This window comes from Pseudochaenichthys georgianus, chromosome 8 (genome assembly GCF_902827115.2).
Source record: "Pseudochaenichthys georgianus chromosome 8, fPseGeo1.2, whole genome shotgun sequence".
In the NCBI taxonomy this organism is placed as follows: domain Eukaryota; kingdom Metazoa; phylum Chordata; class Actinopteri; order Perciformes; family Channichthyidae; genus Pseudochaenichthys; species Pseudochaenichthys georgianus.
The window spans coordinates 16,566,773-16,585,908 of NC_047510.2; the positions used below are offsets into that span (position 1 = coordinate 16,566,773).

General features: G+C 42.1%; 3 protein-coding genes across 5 annotated transcripts; 2 read left to right on the forward strand and 1 right to left on the reverse strand.

Annotated features, from left to right (window-relative positions):
* Nucleotides 1-125: 125 nt before the first annotated feature.
* hrob (homologous recombination factor with OB-fold) lies at nt 126-9,183 on the reverse strand. Its single transcript, XM_034089218.2, has 10 exons — nt 8,991-9,183; nt 8,757-8,807; nt 7,187-8,134; nt 6,686-6,769; nt 5,860-5,994; nt 4,572-4,680; nt 3,043-3,128; nt 2,130-2,252; nt 1,813-2,025; nt 126-537 (listed from the first exon to the last, which is right to left on the reverse strand). Exons 1-10 carry the CDS (start codon nt 8,991-8,993, stop codon nt 391-393), a joined length of 1,899 nt encoding a protein of 632 aa, XP_033945109.2. The 5' UTR covers nt 8,994-9,183; the 3' UTR covers nt 126-390.
* A 588-nt stretch (nt 9,184-9,771) lies between these two features.
* Nucleotides 9,772-14,241, forward strand: asb16 (ankyrin repeat and SOCS box containing 16). 2 transcript variants are annotated; one of them, XM_034089220.2, is made up of 7 exons: nt 9,772-9,911; nt 10,435-10,788; nt 11,334-11,604; nt 12,330-12,738; nt 12,847-12,930; nt 13,386-13,496; nt 13,584-14,241. In XM_034089220.2, the coding sequence occupies exons 2-7, from the start codon at nt 10,440-10,442 to the stop codon at nt 13,767-13,769; spliced, it is 1,410 nt and encodes a 469-aa protein (XP_033945111.1). In that variant the 5' UTR covers nt 9,772-9,911; nt 10,435-10,439; the 3' UTR covers nt 13,770-14,241. The 2 variants fall into 2 exon arrangements, with proteins under 2 accessions (XP_033945111.1, XP_033945110.1); XM_034089219.2 differs by having other exon boundaries at nt 10,423-10,788; nt 13,584-14,240.
* A 457-nt stretch (nt 14,242-14,698) lies between these two features.
* Nucleotides 14,699-19,112, forward strand: tmub2 (transmembrane and ubiquitin-like domain containing 2). 2 transcript variants are annotated; one of them, XM_034089223.2, is made up of 3 exons: nt 14,699-14,826; nt 15,885-16,502; nt 17,942-19,112. In XM_034089223.2, exons 2-3 carry the CDS (start codon nt 15,892-15,894, stop codon nt 18,327-18,329), a joined length of 999 nt encoding a protein of 332 aa, XP_033945114.1. In that variant the 5' UTR covers nt 14,699-14,826; nt 15,885-15,891; the 3' UTR covers nt 18,330-19,112. The 2 variants fall into 2 exon arrangements, with proteins under 2 accessions (XP_033945114.1, XP_033945112.1); XM_034089221.2 differs by having other exon boundaries at nt 15,890-16,502.
* Nucleotides 19,113-19,136: the final 24 nt, after the last annotated feature.

Below are 19,136 nucleotides of genomic sequence, written 5' to 3' on the forward strand. Positions count from 1 at the left end.
ACACAAGATGGGTCACAGTGTATCTACTCCATTGCAAGCTTCGGAAAATCCCAACTGAAAATGGAGCGCAGGTTGACAGAAAAGCCTCTCTTTGGGTTCTTTTTGCAGGATTACCAAATCAATGCTTTGTAGATAGGTTCCTTTATTGCAAGGTCACTTAATTAAAGTGCAACAATAGATAACAATGAAAGAGTATCAGCCAAAATACACCAACGCAGACAATCTCAGAATTATTCTTTGTGAGAATATAAGACGTGAAGTTGAAAACAAACAGCTGATTTCAGGAGCTTTTGCAAGTGATTAATGAGCATGTGTTGGCTTCGAGTGCCAGCTGTTTGTCTTATAACAAATCCATCACCAGTGATGCAGAGAAATGACAGCATCAACAAATTAACTTTTCTCTGTGATATTTATAAACTGGAAAATGTAACAGACTCCTGTCGTTGGAGACGGTGTGTGCAGGAGGTTTGCTGATGGGTTATCAGAGGCTGTAGGTGTCTTCAGGTAAGTCTCCCAGGAGTTCATCCAGGTCATCATCTGCACAACAGAAAGATAAGAAGATTAAATAATGTGTAATTCAAATCAAATTCAACTTGTAGGAAACTAAAAATACTTATTTGGGCATGTTTGCCCTTATTGGACATCAGAGTACAGAGATAGAAACACTGGGATTGGTTCTAGCATTAACTATTCAGGTATTTGTTGATAGTAACGGTTGCCCCAAATATTGGTGTTTTTCAATTTGGTTCTTCCATTGAGGCATCCAATTAAGCTTTGAACATCTTTTGACATCATAAAAATATTAAAGTTTGTGAACAAAATCCCTACATTTCAATGAGGTGATTCATATTTTTAAGAATAATTACATTTTCTTTAATAAACAGAACCTGGTCGAGTTGGGTGCGTGCCTCCCTTTTTGTGCGGAAAAACACTGCAGTGAAACTTTTTGAAAAGCTCAATAGCAAGAAATAAGAATTAAATAGAATGTTTTGAAGGATTTTGTTAGTTTACATGTGGATTCTGGGAATAATTACATTCATAATTGTTCAATGATATTGGCTTTGACAAGCTCTGGAGTTAATATATATACATTATCTTACTCAAAGCTCTTGACAGTAGTGCTTCTCATTTATGAGCTCACGCGCTCTACCCAATGGCAGCGTACAATGGCTGAGCACTGCCAGCAATCTACGTGAGTGAGCATCCGTCTTTGTCTAGGGCTAATCATGCATCCTACTGAACCAATCATCCTACATTTTTCGGAATTTCATAACATTTACTGAGTGTATCAGTAAACCGTGTTTAGTATCTGTCTGGAATATTTTACTCTGGGTAGATCTTTGAATGATGCAAAGACATTCAGATCCATGACGCAGTTTCCCGTGAGGAGCTTGGCTGGTCTCCGTGTTTTCTATAATTATTACAAGAAAAAAGAGTTGGCCGCTGATCAGACTAATCATTGTCATTTCGAAAATACAAATTACAGCTCTGCTACCATGTGCCTCCACTTTTATATCGTTGTGCTGACTGAATAATGAAAATAAAAAAGCAGATTAATTAAACTGAAAAACATTGATTAGCTTCCGTTTCCGTTAAGAACAATGCAATCGGAAGCTTTTGTCACGCTGGAGTTAAGATTGGGTTCACGTCAACGAATCAAATGTTAATGTGACGAAACGTTACCAGACGGTGTTTCAGTTTCCCTCATCAAAACATCATTTTCCTGGAGTTTACACTTGTCAACCCCAGGATGTGACTAGAATGAATCACTTTCTCTCCTCACAAGTGTTATTACATATAAGAGGCCCCCACCTGCATCCCAGCCTGAGTCCTGTGCTGCTGTGTTCCCAGCATGCTCTCTGCTGGGGCCGGCTCTAGTGTCTCTTGGGGTTTCCGCATCCTCACGTCTCTCCGAGCATTTTTCCCCTTCTTGTCCCTCATCATCGTCCTCGTCAAACACCAGCTGCATCCGAGACACGGGCTCCCGGAGGACGGTGGGGGGGGACCTGCGGGGGACATCGGCTCCTGGATAGGAAAAACATTTGTTGTCAGCTCAAAGGATTTTTTCTGATTTGATATTTGTTGGGCTGTGATATTTTTGCTTTCAGCTGACAGTCGGGGGTGCTCACCAGGAGGAGCGGGGGGAGCTGAGTGGAGGACAGACTGACTCCATTAGGGCCGTAGATCCTCAGCAGATTGTTGGGCGTCACGTTCAGGTAATGGTTACGATGGGAAGGGGAAAACACACCCACCTGTCCACAGAGGCAGCCACAAGTCAGATTGTTAACCACTTTACATTTAAAGGTCACCTATTATGCAAAATCCACTTTTTCATGTCTTTTATACATAAACATGTGTCCCCTCTGTGTAAAGAGATTCTGAAAGTTTCACGCACTTTTTGTCCTGAACCATTTATATAAAAACCTGTCTGAAGATGAGCTGATCAGATTTTGGCCACTTTATGATGTCATAACGATGTTTTGGCTTGTGTAACCATTAGCCAATCACCAACCAAGGTAACACACACCCCCCACCCCCCCCAGAGAATCAGCACTTTTGAAACAGGGCTGAAACAGAGGGGTTTATGGGCCGTGCTGCAATGGGTGATCTGTTTGGTATTTCGAGCAAAACACTTCAGAGACATGTTTGTATATATCCGAGACTTATTATATTGATGAAAAACCATATAATAGGGGACCTTTAAGTTAAAAGGTCCTACAAGGAACTTTCACTTGTGTTGATTTTGATGAACCCACTGGAAAAGAAGAAAAACAGTAGCACAGAGCCCGGCCAGGACCTGCTGGAGCCTGAGGTGAGGAGTTTATGTTAACGTGCATAATTGCGTCCTATTCTGCCGCATTGGACTTGGTTACACGTGCAACAGCATTAAGAATAACTTTAAAGAAATAGCCAATCTTCTCACTTTGTCTCGTTTGCTTATGCAGGTCTTATAAAAGGCATCAGTAGTACATCGAGACTGTTTCCTAACCAGTTCCTCATCATTACTTTAATTGTAAACGTTACAGAAGCGGTGAGTCTCACCTGTTTGAGCAGCAGCACAGCTCCCACCTTCAGCTCCTCCACTCGGTCTTCGAGGAGACGCCGATGAACCGTTCCCTGAATCTCCCCTGCAGCCGGGAATATTGTGCAAAAAGAGAAAAAAATGAGAATTTAAAAACATTGAAAGCTTGCATTCCAAAATGTCGACTTCCTGTACATCCCATATTTCCAAAGTAAATGGGCAAGTTAGACCTCCAATACTAACATGATCAAATATGCTTTATTTAAGAAACTCAACACCTTTATCCGACTTCATTCTAAATCTTGCTTTAAAAAGGGCATGATGCAGGTAACACAGGTCACACTCACCATTATGATTATAAAAGACCCCCATCACCCTAGCAACAAACTGTTCCGTCTGCTGCCAGACAGGCGGTACCGCAGCATCACTAAAACCACCTGACTCAGGAACAGTTGACGCCTGAGCTTGCACAATTTTTATTGTTTTGCTTTTAGTTTTAATGTGTCTTGTATTTGCATTGTTTAGGAACATGTGACCGAGTGTTTCATTATTTACATAACTACACCGTAGTTGTGCATATGATATGACATTAAACCTTTTGAACATCTGAATTTGATGCAGTAGAACCCGAGTGTGATGCGGAAACATTCGTTTTCATTAAATATGAATCACTCTTCACCAAAATGTATTGAGATATATATATATAAAAAGATTGATATACTTGTTGACAGCAGCTTTGGAGCTATTTGCCTGCTTGAGAGAGCGTTCAGCAGGTGGGAGGAACATCACTGACAGAAAGCTCCCTCCTGGTGTCACAAGCACTTAAAACCCACCCACTGCTGTTGCCAATCTACTGCAATTGAATCACTAATAAGCACTTAAGTCCTGTGTTGAATACAACAACCGTTCCTGAGTGTTAATAATCAGCACACCTCGTGTAGCCGCTCTGTGGAGGCCATGGCAACCGGCTAAGCTTAAGAGGAGGATCAGATGAAAAAGGGTGAAGGCTCAACGGGGAGACGAGAAGGGAAGGAGACGAGGCAAAGGGAAGAGGGTGGAGGCTTCCAGCTTCTGATGATGAATGCTGTATACAGATGTATCGGTGTGTGATTCAAGTATGATAAAGAGGCTTCACCAGCACCTAACACACGACTGTCAGTTATTTATCATTCACACAGACGTTATAAGCTTATACTTATTTCTACCAGGGCTGAATTTTTGTATATTTCTTTTGTATATTAAAGTTTTCTTAAAATAGTTTTCCATCTGTGTTTTTAATTTTTGTTTTACTTTTATGTATGCACCACCACACCAAGTGTAATTCCTCGTACGTGTAAACCCACCTGGTAATAAAGCTGTTTCTGATTCTGTCTCATTATTTTAAAAATGTCAAAGCTTCTATTGGGGTTTTCAGAGAATGTTGAACGTCTGTTGTCTTATTTTATAACATCATAACACAATTTCAATGTCCACATTTTGATTACAGCCCTTATTTATACTACCAGCCAGTGTCATTATTTCTGTAAGAATCATTGTGTGTGTGTCCTACCTGTCGGGTCTTTAAACACAACCTTGGCATCAGCGTGTGTGTGGATGATGCTCTTCAGCAGCACGGCCATATTGGGAACTTTGTTTTTCGCCAGCCGTTTCAGCGCAGCCTACAAAGACGAGGAAATCAATCAACACACACGAGCTGGTTAATCAAATAACAGCGTGTTCAGAAATAAATCCTTTTTTATTCAAGTCATTTTTCAAGCACAAATCTCAAACAGTAGCTGGATGAAATGTCTTAACTACATTGATTATGAGCTTCTTTGTTTCATTTGTAATATAATTAAATTCATATTTGGGGATTTTGCACTGATAACACACACACATTCCTACTGTTCATGCATACTGCTCACACTGTATTTACCTATATATTTCACCCCCCTATTAACTTCAAATATTGTTTTCAGTATTTTATGGGACTACATAAATGTATCTATACAAATGTGAGAAAATACATTTACAAATTGGTACAAAAATTCTATTTATGGGGTCAGCTGGTGGTTCCATTGAGAAATAAAAATAAATGCACACCGCTGCAGATTATCTATTTAGTTTTAAGACGCGTTTTAGACAAATGATCACTGCCTTACACCAAAAATGAAAACAACAAACTCTACACATTAGCAAACATGATTTACTGTGGATGCTTCGGTCAACAGAAGTTGGGAGGAATGTTTGTTTATTTGTTTATTGATGCAAACAGGGGCAAGCTGAGGTTCATGTTAAAGCTTAACCTGAAGGAGAGTCCTTCAGTGACTCTGGGCATGTGACTGGAGTCTGTTTCAAAGACAACAACAGAAACCAACAGTGTATTATGACTGAACACTGGCGAGTTACTCCACAGAGATCGACACATGGAGAGGGAAGAATAACAGCAGTCTCCATTAGAGTGATTGATGAGTGATTGTTCCGTTTCTAATTACTAAGCCTCTAGTACAGCTACTCCATTTGTCCTGATTATGCCAAGAGACCTCCAGCAGCGATACACTGTTATGATGGAACATAGATCAAACAAAACCGACTTGGCCTGAATAAAGATGCACTTATAGCTAATTATTTAAATGGACTGAAAGTGTTTTGGGATGGCTTTTTTCCCTTGTAGTTTACGAGGCTGTATTAGGGCCATTGTAGATGAAAAAAGGTTCTAATATAATAACGGGAAAGAAACACTTCAACTGTGTTTTGGTTTGATCAAGGAAACACAACGAGTTCAGTTCGCAAGGTCTCAGAAGTTAATGTTTGGTTAAGGTGGTGAACAAAAAAAAGAAAGACACTAAATTAATCACCTTTCGGAGAACCATGACCACACTGTAGGAGTGCAGGAAGCACGAGGGGTTCCTCTCGTCCAATCCCATCTCTGCTTTCATCGCAGCCCAGGGACCACCACTGAACTCGTCTTCTTCAGTCTGTGAGCTGGAGCCCTTTAAGACAGAGTCAAACCGTTTAGACACTCGGAGACATTCAGTAACCGTGGCTTCAAAATATCAGGTTTATGTTTCCAACTGTGACCAGCAGCTCTTGAGATCACCGTGTCGCTGGTGATGGCTGGTCAAACCTCTCTCTGTCTCCAGGAGGCTGAATCTTGACAAATGTGTGGATGTGTGCTTGTGTTTCTGCCAATCGTGTGAACGAGGTCGCGCCTTCACATTTGCTATTACACATGTTTCTTTGTCTGGAAACTGGACAAATATATTTCAGATTGTCCAGGTACATTATTTGTCACTTTCATTGTTTCCTTTTTGTTCTGCCTCAGAAGAGCGAGCGAATGAGGAATAAAACACACGAGAAACACAGCGTGTGAAGCTGCCACATCCTCACTTAGTCATTTTAGTTTTTTATTTCTAATTGTTATTACCCCACTTGCCTACTCTAATCTTTTTTCTGTGCAAGTTTATAGACAAAACAACATAAAAATGTAATCAATTACAGGATAAAAATACATATCTAGTTAAAACAAGATTTATGAAAACAAATATTAATAATGCCTATGGCGCATACCATAATACTGAAACATCCCAGGTCTGATTGCTCATTTCTATACTGAACTCTTACAATTTGAGGCGAAAGTGACCCCACTTTTTTTTGTCTTATGTCAATCGTCGCTTTTATTACCTGGCTTGGTGACCGGGCCACAGCACCGTGAGCCGGAGTCTGAGGGACAGAAACCACGATGTCGTCCAGCCTCTGACCCTGAAGCTGAGAGAAGGATTATATTATTCCGCTGCACCATGATGGAAACACACCTTACGAGATGCTCTCGACAGGAGTCATCCATTAGAGCTTTGGTGACAACCACTGAGCAGCAGCAGCATTTCTGATGGTGACGGTGAGGTTAAATGTGATTTCACTGCTCGGTTGCCTTTATTTTGAGTCAACATCAACACACTGCAAGGAGGAGGCATACACAAACAGGAACTCCAGATGGCAAGGAGAGGTAAACTGCTTTGATTGTGGAGAAAAATTACTTTAATACTAATTTCAATTATTTACATTTTATTATTGTAATTTTAAAACTATTATATAACATTGATGATAATATTGTCCTGTCTTTATATCCTGCGATGTGTCTATAACGTAACTATCCTGACAGGCCTGCTGCAGGATGACACTAACCTGCTCTGGCAGGAACCCTGCGGGCCCCGGGAAGCGGCGGGTCCTGGGCCGGTGCGACTCGGAGCGGGGTCTCCTCTGAGGGAGCTTATTGGAGGCTGAGACCAGCTGCACCAGGCGGTTGGTGAGGACCGGTGTGTGAAGGGGGTGAGGGCTGAGAGTGGAGGAGTTCAGTGAGGAACAGGGCGCTGGGGAGAATGACTCAAAGATTGCACGGCCCTGAGGGGAGGGTCCTGGTGTTGCCCACGGTCTCTGGGGTCTGTTGAGTGTCCTGGAAATGGGGCTGGGGGCAGGGGAAGACACAGTAAGGCCAGAGAAAACACTTGGACTCTGAGGAGGCGCTGACAGGGGAGAGGGGCGGGGGTTTGCAGTTCTGAGAACATGAGTGGAGCAGATCCGAGTAGGTAGGTAACTACTAGAAGAGCCAGGGGCCTGGGGAGCAGCGTTCAAGTCTCTCTGGGTCCGATTAGGTCCGCTGCTTGTCGGGGGTCGCAGTGTTTTTGCTGAAGTTGCAGGATTAAACGCAGGTGCAGCTTGGGCTGGAGCAGCAGACTGCACCATCTGCTGGTCACACTCATCCAGGTCTGCCAGGTCAACATCCCAATCATCAAAATCATCCAGTCCCGCTGTGTTGGCAGGACTCTGGTGGTGTGTCAAAGCAGGCTGAGATGTATCCAGCGTGTGAGGATGAGTCTGAGCAGAGGAAAAGGAGGAGGAAGAGGGCCGCCTCAAACCCTGAGCAACAGTTTGTCCTGCAGCGATGTGTGTGCTGCCCCTCCATGCCGAGCTGTTACACAGAGCAGCTGATCTCTCTGTAGTTTGCTGAATGCAGTTTTTCTCCGGCTCTCTGTGAGAAACCGAGGAAGCCCGCAGCGAGCAGGAGGACACAGCAGCTGCCACATCAGCTGATCCAGGCGCTGAGCGGACAGCCCAGTCGGTCCCGAGCAGGTCCTAGGACACACACATTTATATTAACAGTGTGAGAAAGCAGCAACAGAAATGGAGCAGCCCATGCTCAGTGGTGGATTGTTATTAAGTACAGTTACTCAAATACTGTACTTTTCTCTTTTTCATGTTTTACCCTCGTACTAGCCTACTTATTTTTACATACATTTCATTTGTGCAATTAAGACTTACATTCATTCTTACAGCTGTACATTCATTTATTAGGAAATTAAATAAAAAGTACATCGCCTCAGGAATGTTGTACTTTCTACAGCACTACTACAGTCAACATTGGTTACTTAACAAATAAAAAACAAACATAAAATGGTTTGAAATAATTGAAATTACCTAACCATGTGATTGCATTCAAGTATATCTAAAATGACTCCTGTATTAATGATAGGTATTAATAAATGAGTGGATCGACATATTTTCAATGTTATGATTCCAGCATCCTAAGTAATTTAGTACTTGATTATTTACTACCTGATTATTATTATTATTATTATTATTACATGCTTTTTACTGTACTAAGTAACATCTTCAAGGATTTATTTGACTGGGGTAAATGATCTGACCGGTTCACTGATAGTTAAGTACCATCAGGTGTGTTGTTGCTGGGACTCACCTCATCATCAAAGTCCTCACCAATGTTGAACAGGCCACTTAATTTGCAGGTCTGTAACAGGAAACAAAACACTGATATGTATGTACTGATGTATTCACAGCAAATGCAGGTTTAAATCACCAGATGCTAAAGATTGCCTATTAAGAAATGTCATAAACTATTTTGCATTAAACGTTAGCATTTGTTAGCTTAGTTAGCAGAGATTGTTTTGAGTTTGCTTTTTAGCTCTCTTACCATCGCAGTCCTGAGATATCGCGATTAAAGTCGTATTTGATCGGTCTGTACACCAAACTCACTGAGAGATTGGATGCCATTTACTACCTGCGTTGTAATGTAAAATGTCGTTTTGTTTGCATTCTTTAATTTTACAAGAAAACGCTGCTAATCAACTTTAGGTGAGCTGCTGCTTGGGATCGCGCCGCCACGTTCAAACACGACGTAATGACGTACATGTGTTTTCCAAAGAGTATTGCAGCAGAGCAAGATGATTCACTCCAACTTTCTTACTTGACGTTCTCAAAGTAGTTACTTAGAATCTTAAAATATGAAAAACTTTCTGTAAATAAATAGTCTAATATATTATATAATAACTCTAACTTCTATATTGTTTAATATTATGGATAATATTACAATGATGTATCCTTATTATGACTTTAAAATCTGATTAAAGCTGTTTATCATGTGTGTTTTTTCAACAGTGATTATACATGCTCAAGAAAAAGTTGTAAACCAGACATTGTTATACTAGATTTTGAACCTAACTTGAATTGCATTGCTTAGTGACAACCTGTTGCATAAACAACAACAGGAAATAAACAAGGAACATTTTAGATTCATGTTAACGTTTAAAACTGTGAAATGGTGACAAGTTTTATACATCTTGACGTTTCTTGGTTCTTTGATCAGATGACTGTTTTGGTGTGTATCAATACTGCCATCTGGTGGCCATTTATGTTAATACATGTATCAGTTTTCATTCTGATCTAATAATAACTAGTGCTGAAGTTGTGTTTGAGCAACAATCTTGCGACTGATACCGTTAAGCAAAAATCATTTCGAGTTGTAATATTTGACATGAAAGGTACACAAGACTGATTTAAATAATGAAAGTTTTGACCTGACCTTTGCTTGGACCACACTGCAGCTCCAGTGAAGGTGAGTACAGGCAGACATTTTCTCTGAACAGTATGATGTGTGGACTTACAAGGTAAAAGCATAAAATCTAATTTGAATTCAATAAAGGAAAAATATACACATACCTGATGATACTATTGGTATCATAAAATGACAATACAACCTCCCAAACATTTATTTTAAAGAAATCAAGATAACTAAGGACAAGACTAATTGTATAAGATCCTTTCAATGATAAAAAAAAATAACAAGGTTGACAGTATGAATTCACCCAAAAAACAAACGAAACACACTTAACATGCAGAGTTTATTTAGTATTCTACATTGTATTCTACATTGTTCTACAAACCTTCTCCAGTGATGAGTGCATCACTGGAGAAGGTTTGTTTTTATTACATTTTCTGTTGTGCTACTTTGCAATAGTTTGTGGCAGTTTTTTTTTTTTTTTAAAGAACAAGTCTATTTTTGGAGAGGAAACATAAAGTCAGATTAGTCTCTCGTCTTCTTTTTACCATTGTTAACTTTCTTGTAGGTTGAATTTCAGGTGCCATGTCAAAGGACTCCTTTCCGTTCACTTCTACCTCGCTGCGCTCCCTGAGGCTGGAGCAGGAGCTTCAGGAGTGGGAGGATGCTCGGCGAGCGTTGGCCAATAGGAGAGCCATGACCAGGGCCCCGCTACCCAGGGCCCCCAGGCTTTCTCCCAGGCTTTCTCCCAGGCAGGGGCAACTGCAGGAGGTCCGGGCCCCTCGTGCCCCGGTCCGGTGCAGAGACACGGCCGTCCATAACACCTTCATGTGTGGGGACATGAAAGGAATATATGCGGTGCTGAAGGACGCTGCCATGGTCAACGCCCTGATGGAGACGGTGCATGACGACATGGTGTGGGCTCCAGAGATGGGTAGGAATTTAAGACCTTTTTCTTATAGTCATGGAGGGGTTAGGATGTAGGCCTTTACCCACAAAATGTCACTCAAAGGAACACATAGAAAGCCCAAGAAGGGACTGACAATGACCACAAAGAAATTAAAAATGTCATTGTAGGGACTCAATACGACTATAAAAAGAGACAAAACAAAACAAAGAGACACAAATGTCTACAAAGAAGCTTAAAGCAGCTGCACAGACACCAAAACAACTACAAATAGATGCAAAAACAAACAAAAAAAGTACTCAAAATGACTACAAAGACACCATAATGACCACTAAGAGAACCAAAGTAACTGCAAGGTGACACAATTATAAGAAAGACACAACAAATGACTTTTCAAAGGAACTTCAAATGACTACAAAAAGATCCGAAGGTCTACAAAGAGACACATGAGGACCACAACGCAACTACAAATAGAGAGAAAACGACCACAAAAACGAAAGAAGCACTTGACTCAAAACACAACCTAACGCAACCCTTGACTTACACACACTGTCCCTGTGTGCCTGCGTCAGGCATGTGGACGCTGAGCTCCAAGGTGAAGCAGACCTCAGCGTTGCGCCTGGCTGCCAGCAGAGGACACTCGGGCTGTGTGGAGGAGCTGCTGTTCCGCGGGGCCGAGGTGAACGCTGACCCTGGGGGGAGCACGGCCCTCCATGACGCCTGTGTGGGCGGCCATGGTCTGTGCGTCCAGCTGCTGCTCTCTCATGGAGCTGACCCTGAAGTGCTGGCAGCAGACGGCAGCGCTCCTCTCCACCTGAGCTGCACCTCCGCACAGTCACTGAGGTGAGAGAGGAGCTCACAACTCACCATTTGTTCTTCATTAATATCAATGATGTACTTTAGGCTCACTTTTAGAGCTGCAACACTTAGTCCACTCATCAATTACCCTATCTGCAATGATTGATAATGGATGAATCATCAAAAGTGGGTTCACCGGGCGCTGTACAGTAGCTGCCCACTGCTCCAAGTACGGGTTAAATGCAGAGGTCACATTTCACTGTGTGTGCTGTGCTGTGTGCATGTGACAAAAATAAAGAGAAACCCTCTTTATTTTTGTCACATCCTCCGATTCTAACAGGATTCTAAAGTGATATTGTCAGCCTCTCAATAATGGAGAGGTCCTACTTTTTAGTTGTATATATATTAAGCTGAATGCCTTTGGAGTTGCAGAAGGCCATACCCACCACTTCGTTAACTTTAGTTGAGTTTCTTGTTAATTGTCTCTCTTCAACTATAGTATTAAAAACAAAAGCCCCTCTAATAGTGTTTAATATTTTCGTCTCTATCTTCACTTATGTTGTAACAATGTACATTCCCGTTCTGTGGGATGAGTATATTCTGATTTTGATTCCTAAATGTTCTGGTAATAAAACACATTTGCACATTCTTCTCTGAGACTGAAATAATTTGGCTCAACCAAAAGATCTTCCATATTCCTGCTTTTAAGAAAACTTTAACTCATGTCAGATGGAGACTGCATGTTTTTCCAGATATGCCTTTTGTTCCAGGTGTGCTGAGCTGCTGATAGAGAGAGGAGCAGAGGTCAGTGTGAGGCTGGGGGGGGCGAGGATCACGCCCCTGCACCTGGCCGCCCGGCGAGGCCTGGAGCAGCACGTGGAGCTGCTGCTCAGCACCGGAGCAGATGTGTTGGCCACAAATCAGGAGGGGGAGACCCCTCTGAACGCTGCCTGCTCCGGGGCCGAGAGACCCTCTGAGGCCGGGCGCTATCTACGAGTGGTCCAAAAGCTGCTGGCTGCAGGAGCTGATCCCAGAACTGCAGGCAGGAAGCAGCACACCCCCCTGCACAACGCCTGCGCCAACTGTACTCCCAGGATTGTGGACGTCCTCCTGCTGCATGGAGCCCGGCCAGATGTTGCCAACTGTGCAGGATACACACCGATGGACTGCCTGCTGCAGGTAGCTCAGAGGGCTGGAGGGAAGGACGTTTAGAAAGTGATTGATCAGATTTTTTTTTTTTTTTAAGCTTGGGTAGTGGGATTAACTATTTTCTGCTTGTTCTTTAAGGCGGTTGAAGATTACCCCGGCCACCAACCAGAAGCAATAGCACGGTCACTTCTGAACCATGGAGCTCAGCCTGTCTCACCAAAGGTTAAAAACACACTGATACATGAACAAATGATACTATATCAAAGCAGATATGCTATTATATATCATTATGTGATGATGTTATTACCAAGAAAGCTTCAAAAAAGGGAATCGCGGGGGAAGGTTGAACAATGTCAAGTCACATTTTCAGAATGGAAATTCCAAACTCCAAAAAAATGTAGCACCAGAAATCTACCAATCAAAGGATTCCATAAAGGAGATATATCAAATAGAATACTTCCAGTAAGAAACGTTTAAGTATGTCAAAATAGTGGATGAAGCAAGATAGCAAGCAGACCTTGAGAAACTTGGATGGACATTTCTGTTCAAAGTTTTCCTAGCCATTATATACCAAATTATTAAACTACAAATTAATTGGCAGATTATTTGATGAGGAAATGATCAGTACTTGCAGCCCTACTAAATAGTGTTTTGAAGTTCCTTTCTCCTCTCTCCAGATGTTGAAGCAGTGTGTCCTCTCTCCTGCCACTCTGGAGGTGATGCTGAACTCGTACACATTGATCCCTCGCTGTGCGTGGATGGACTCTCTGTCCACGGAGATATATGAGGTAAATAAACCGTTTAATCTCCTCTTCCTCCTTTTGTTTATCATCCTGTGATCTAAAGTGTTTTTGTCTGTCTTTTTGCTGCCTCAGGAGCACAAATCTTTCTTGGACTTGGTGCGTCAGCGGACCGGCCAGCCTCGCTCTCTGCAGCATCTCTGTCGCTGGGCTTTACGCCTGCGCCTCGGAGCCCGGTGTTTCCCAGCGGTCAGTGAACTGCACATTCCCAGCTCTCTGAAGGACTATCTGCTTCTGAGTAACGACGGGACGCTCCAGTGACTTCATCCTGTACTTTTATTTGAGATAACAATAACCTGTTTCTGTTACTCTTTTCTTTAGTCATGCTTCTTTTTGTCAAATTCAAATACTTTTCAGGTTGAGTTTGTGTAAGGAAAAAAAGTATAATTTGACCTCCTGTTTGAGTATTTACTTTTTATATATTGTGTATATTGGTTGTTACAATTGTTTTAACAACAATTTCGACAATAAATTGCTTGCACAACACTTGTGAAATTAAATTACTGTTTCGATGTGATGTGCAATCAAAAATAAGCTTACATGCATAACTTTTAAATTAAATTAAATATCATATGGGAGTTATTCACCACTACCAATAAAACTACTACTACTCAAAACATTAGCAATAACATACTTTTGTTATTTTTAGCATTTTATATTTGTACTGGATACACAAGTCGATCAGTATTCAAATAGATAAATGTTACTTTATACTTCTACATCACTCCAATTCCAAGGGAAAAACTTGCTGCACTACATTCATTGTATTTCAACTGAACTTGTAACATACAGTAGTTTACTAGATTAACATTTTAAAAACAAAACGTGGTCATTTTATAACGTACAGTATGACCCATTGTAATTGATTAAATATAAATTATTTATCAAATAATGCAAATTAGCATATTAGCATATTAGACATTAGTATTGTCAATTATGTAGGCCTATCTCAATGCTTATATTGATTTAGAAATAAAATGTTTTAAAATTAATTGGCAAGAAAGCAAGTTTCTCAATAGTTTACCTAACTACACTACTTTAGCAATTGTATTTAGTTACATTACACCGCTTTTTATAGGTCCCCAAATCACCAGCAAGGTAAATGCCAACTATTTGATATCTAGAGTTGTTATTGTATGAGCAGGTGGAGCAACAGGCGTGACCCGTCTCCAAAACAAGCGCACCCAACTGCCCGCGATGACGTCACGCCGTCTCGTCGCCTCTCTGTTTGTTATGTGTTTTTTAAGGAGCAGCTGCTAACTGCTAGCATTGAGCCTCGTCTTTAAACATGCTTTGAATACACATAAACAGCTGGCAGGTAAGATTGTTTAAAACCAATAAAACACAGACGTTCGCCCTAGCTCTGTGTTCAGTTTGAAAACTGTTGCGACTAAAACAAAAGCGAGTAGCGAGGTCGCAAACAGCCGAAGGTCGTTTTTTTTAGCTATAAAGGTAGGCTAGCTTGCAAGCTAACTTAGCTCATTAACTAGCCACATAAACTACAGCATAACAAGTTAGTAGCACATGTTTCATTACAGCACATTTGGGTTTCCTGAATATTGAGTGTATTGACTAACGTGGCATACAGAAATCCCTGTTGACACGTCTTTAAACAGCTGGGTGTTAGGACTTACTTAGCTTCACGGCTTCAAACAGCTGTTGACCAGCCCCGATGGTTCGCTGCTGCGGAGCTTTATGTAACTTTCACACATTAAAAAACTCTTGTGACTTTTACAAATGGTAATTCTTCGCTAAAGATTATGAATGTCCTTGCAAACAAAGCATGATTGTGTAATTAATGAGTTCAAAATGCTGCGATACAATGTGTTTACATGAAACCCAGTTTATCGGTGTCTTGTGTAAAGAATCGATGTGACTTCGTTCAGTTAATCAGAATCTAGCTTTATTATTGCTGAAAGGTCATAACGTTTCTTTTTTATTGATCAACTATTGCTTATCCTTTTTAAAAACAGAAACCGGAAGTAAAGTTTTCTACTGTCATCATAAAAGGCCATGTTCTGACGTTTGGATGAAATGTTCTTTATTTCGGGCAATTTTATGTTAGATTCAACCCAACAGAAAAATAGCCAACTTTTATGAATCGTTTAATAATTTAACTAACTTTCCATGCAGAGAAAACAGAATATCTGTAACGTTGTTATTGAAATAACTTGATAATATCGTGTGAATTATTATATTGGTAAAAAACTATAAATTATACATAAAACCAGAATATATTTCCATCAATGTAACATTTAGTTTGTTAGAATGTTCCCATAATATGTGATAATGTTGCATGCTGGATAAGGCTTGCTAAATTGTGGCACACTTTGATTTGGCGGTGTATAACTAAACGTGTGTTGTGTCTGTTTGGAGGACAGAGATGGCAGTGTGTGCACTGACCATGCTGGACGGGATGGAGACTGAGGTGATGGTGGCAGGCGGGGTGTTGCTCCTGGTCCTGGCCCTCGTCTTCGCTTGGCTCTCGACTCACGTGGCCGACCGGGGCGACCACATCCTGGGCACCATCCTCACCGTGGGGGCTCACGCCTCCCTGATCGGACTGGGGGGCCACGAGAGCTACAGCGGAGGGTCTCCCAGCACAGACACCCCAGAGCAGCAGACTCCCCCGGCCTCTCAGGAGAACAAGCCGGACGACGGGGAGTCGGGGACCGAGAGAGGAGAGGGGGAGGGGACGGGGGAGGGAGCTGAGGGGGTGAGGGCTGATCTCCTGCTGGACATACAGAGCAAGCAACCCCAGGCTGGAAGACTGCACACTTCAGATGACGAGGATGATGACGATGATGAGGATGAGGATGATAATGAGGGGCAGGAGGAAATAAAAAAAATTACAGACCATATTCCAGTGTTGTCCAGCACCGTCTCCCCCCCCACCACCACGGCCACCTCCATCTCTGTCCGTCTAAAGTTTTTAAACGACACAGAGGAGTTAGCTGTTGTCGAACCGCAGGATACAGTGGGAGTGCTGAAAAGGTAAAACAACCCCAAACATCCACCTGCAGACTTCAAGTAAAAACTGCCATAGTAGATAGATTACAGTTTAGGAAATGCTTGGCTTTCTTGCAGAGGGATAGGAAAGGAAAACAGACATTTCTACCTGTTTTTGGTCCGTGAATACAGTGTAAAACTCAGTATTTTTAGAAATGTTGTTTTCAATGTATACATGTAGACAGTGTTTTGTTGGGATGTGCACGATATTGGTTTTTTGAAACCGATACCGATAACTTCCTGCTTCTCAAGACCGATAACTAAAAGAAAATTACGCCGCCAATTCTTTTAACGCGATTAACGCATGTGTATTTTTTTTTACCTTGGCCGCCCCGTAGTTTCAGAGCGCATCGAGTTTAAAATACCATCTACAAGCTGATGCTGCTGACAGCCCCGCTCCTGCCGCCCGCTTATGGCAGACCACACTTCCACGCTCACCGGTAGGCACCGACTGGCCATCTGGAGGACCGGGAGGGTGTGTGTATGTGTGGCTCGAGCGAGCGAGAGAGAGACCTTACGTGCATTGTTGTTGTTAGCATCTGGTGCTAGCTAGCTGCGCTAACGGATATAAGGAGCTGTTTAAATGAAAACAGAGGAGCGACATTTCGCCACAACTGCGCCGAGCACTTGACTTGATGCAGGAAGCCAGACAGTGGGACATTGTATGAAAAGTCAGCACACTCAGCAACATGATTGTAGAGTCCAGGCAGCTCCGGTTCGAGCATAATGCCTTGAGTTGCACATAGCTCCAACGCGCGCGCGCGCACACACGCGCACACACACACACACACACACACACACACACACACACACACACACACACACACACACACACACTGTATTGTATTATTGTCTTAGTACGCTTTTAACACACCATCGTAGCGATGGCGATGTTTCAGGTGACTGATCAGGTTCGAAGTATTAGGGAGCGCTGGATTTGTGAAGAACTCCCCTCTTCCTAAACCACTAATACCACAGTACTGGCAAAACGGGAGGAGCCGAGTGAAAAACAAGCGCCCCTCATCCCAATCCACCCACACCGCAGTATTTTTTCTTACCCAAAAAATATATTGTATATTATCGGGGCTATTAATACTGGTATCGGGTTTATCGGGATGACGTCATAATTCCTAATATCGGACCGATAATTATCGTGCATCCCTAGTGTTTTGGCTTGTCTCTTCGGAGAACTTTCCTATGTGAGGCTTTCCAGCATTGAACGACAGAGCCGGCAAAAATAGTGCAAGTTGTAACTTTGCTATTAGGAATTTGTACATGATTAAAAATAAATATAGTTCCCCTTCTTGTATATTGAGCTTCAGAAGGGAATGTTATTGTTTTCCCAGCAACCAAGCTAATAAGTGAATGTCCAAAAATGCTGTACTTGTCCATTAAGATGTGTTTTCGTCTCATTTCTGCTCCAGCAAATACTTCTCAGGTCGAGAGCATCAAATCAAACTGATCTACCAAGGCCAGCTGCTGCAGGATCCCAAGAAGACCCTGTTTTCCCTAAACATCTCACAGAACAGCGTGATCCACTGCCACATCTCCCAGGCCATGCACGAGGACCCTCCAGAGGAAGGGGCTCAGCCTGGGGCGGGAGCTGGGTCCGGGGTCTCGGGGGGATTCAGGGCTGCTGGAGTAGCCATAAGCACCAGCAGCCTGGTAGTGCCCGTGTTCGTGGTGATACTGGCCGTGGTGTGGTACTTCCGCATCAACTACAGGCAGTTCTTCACGGCGCCCGCGACCATCTCCCTCGTGGGAGTCACTGTGTTCTTCAGCTTTCTGATATTTGGGATGCACAGCCGCTGAACAGACCGGGAGAAAGCACACACACTTACAGCTGAATGTTGTGAGTAGAATACAAATAACTATAGCAGGGGGCGGCACCTGGAGAGACGGACTAATCCAAATGGGCTCAGTGCAGATCCAACAGCTGATTGGATCCCAGCAGTGTGTGAGTGAATGATAGTGTGTGGGTGGCTAGGTGAGCCTGTTTGTGCATGTACCAAGATGAAACAGCAGATGAGTGATTGTACAGTATATGTGGAGTAAATAATAATCTGCATTGAGTGAAGAACTCCTCTCCAAACATGACTTAGTGGTGCACACCATGTTGTAAACACTCATGGCTTTATCTTGTCCGCTCTTTTATTGTTACTAAAGATTCAAGATGCTATTTTGTCCGTCTTTGTTTTTTAGGCCACTGTTTGTGTAGAAAAATAGTATAATTATACTAATAGATGCAAGACTCTAATACTCTTGGGAACCACTCACTGTTGTGCTGTGTGTGCCAGTTTTACTACCAATATATTGTGTTATTTGAACTGCAAATATGGACGGGCTGAAAATGTAAGATCTTTTTTTGCTGAAAAACTTGCTTTAGAAATAGGCTAATTTAAATAATCACTAGACATGGAAATAGACACTTTTTGAGATGATATTGTAAATATATTGTGTATTTTCTGTAAATAAAATGATAGAATGAATCAGATGAACCTGCATCTGGCACTTAAAGATTTGGAGGAACCCTCCTGATTATGCTGGACTGCTCTGGCTTCAGTGATGTCTCAAATTAAAGCATTTCAAACCAAACGTGTCTCAGTATTTGTTTGTAGG

Bases quoted from the DNA above. Each gene is read 5' to 3' on its own strand.
- hrob (XM_034089218.2), bottom strand. The intron at 6,770-7,186 runs GTTAGTGTCATC...TCCTTCTCTCAG, and splicing joins CAGGGTTCCTGCCAGAGCAG to CTTCAGGGTCAGAGGCTGGA. The intron at 2,253-3,042 runs GTGAGACTCACC...CTCTGTGGACAG, and splicing joins CTGTGCTGCTGCTCAAACAG to GTGGGTGTGTTTTCCCCTTC.
- asb16 (XM_034089220.2), top strand. From the start codon at position 10,440: ATGTCAAAGGACTCCTTTCCGTTCACTTCTACCTCGCTGCGCTCCCTG. The intron at 10,789-11,333 runs GTAGGAATTTAA...TGCCTGCGTCAG, and splicing joins GGTGTGGGCTCCAGAGATGG to GCATGTGGACGCTGAGCTCC. The intron at 12,931-13,385 runs GTTAAAAACACA...TCCTCTCTCCAG, and splicing joins CTCAGCCTGTCTCACCAAAG to ATGTTGAAGCAGTGTGTCCT.
- tmub2 (XM_034089223.2), top strand. From the start codon at position 15,892: ATGGCAGTGTGTGCACTGACCATGCTGGACGGGATGGAGACTGAGGTG. The intron at 16,503-17,941 runs GTAAAACAACCC...TTTCTGCTCCAG, and splicing joins ACAGTGGGAGTGCTGAAAAG to CAAATACTTCTCAGGTCGAG.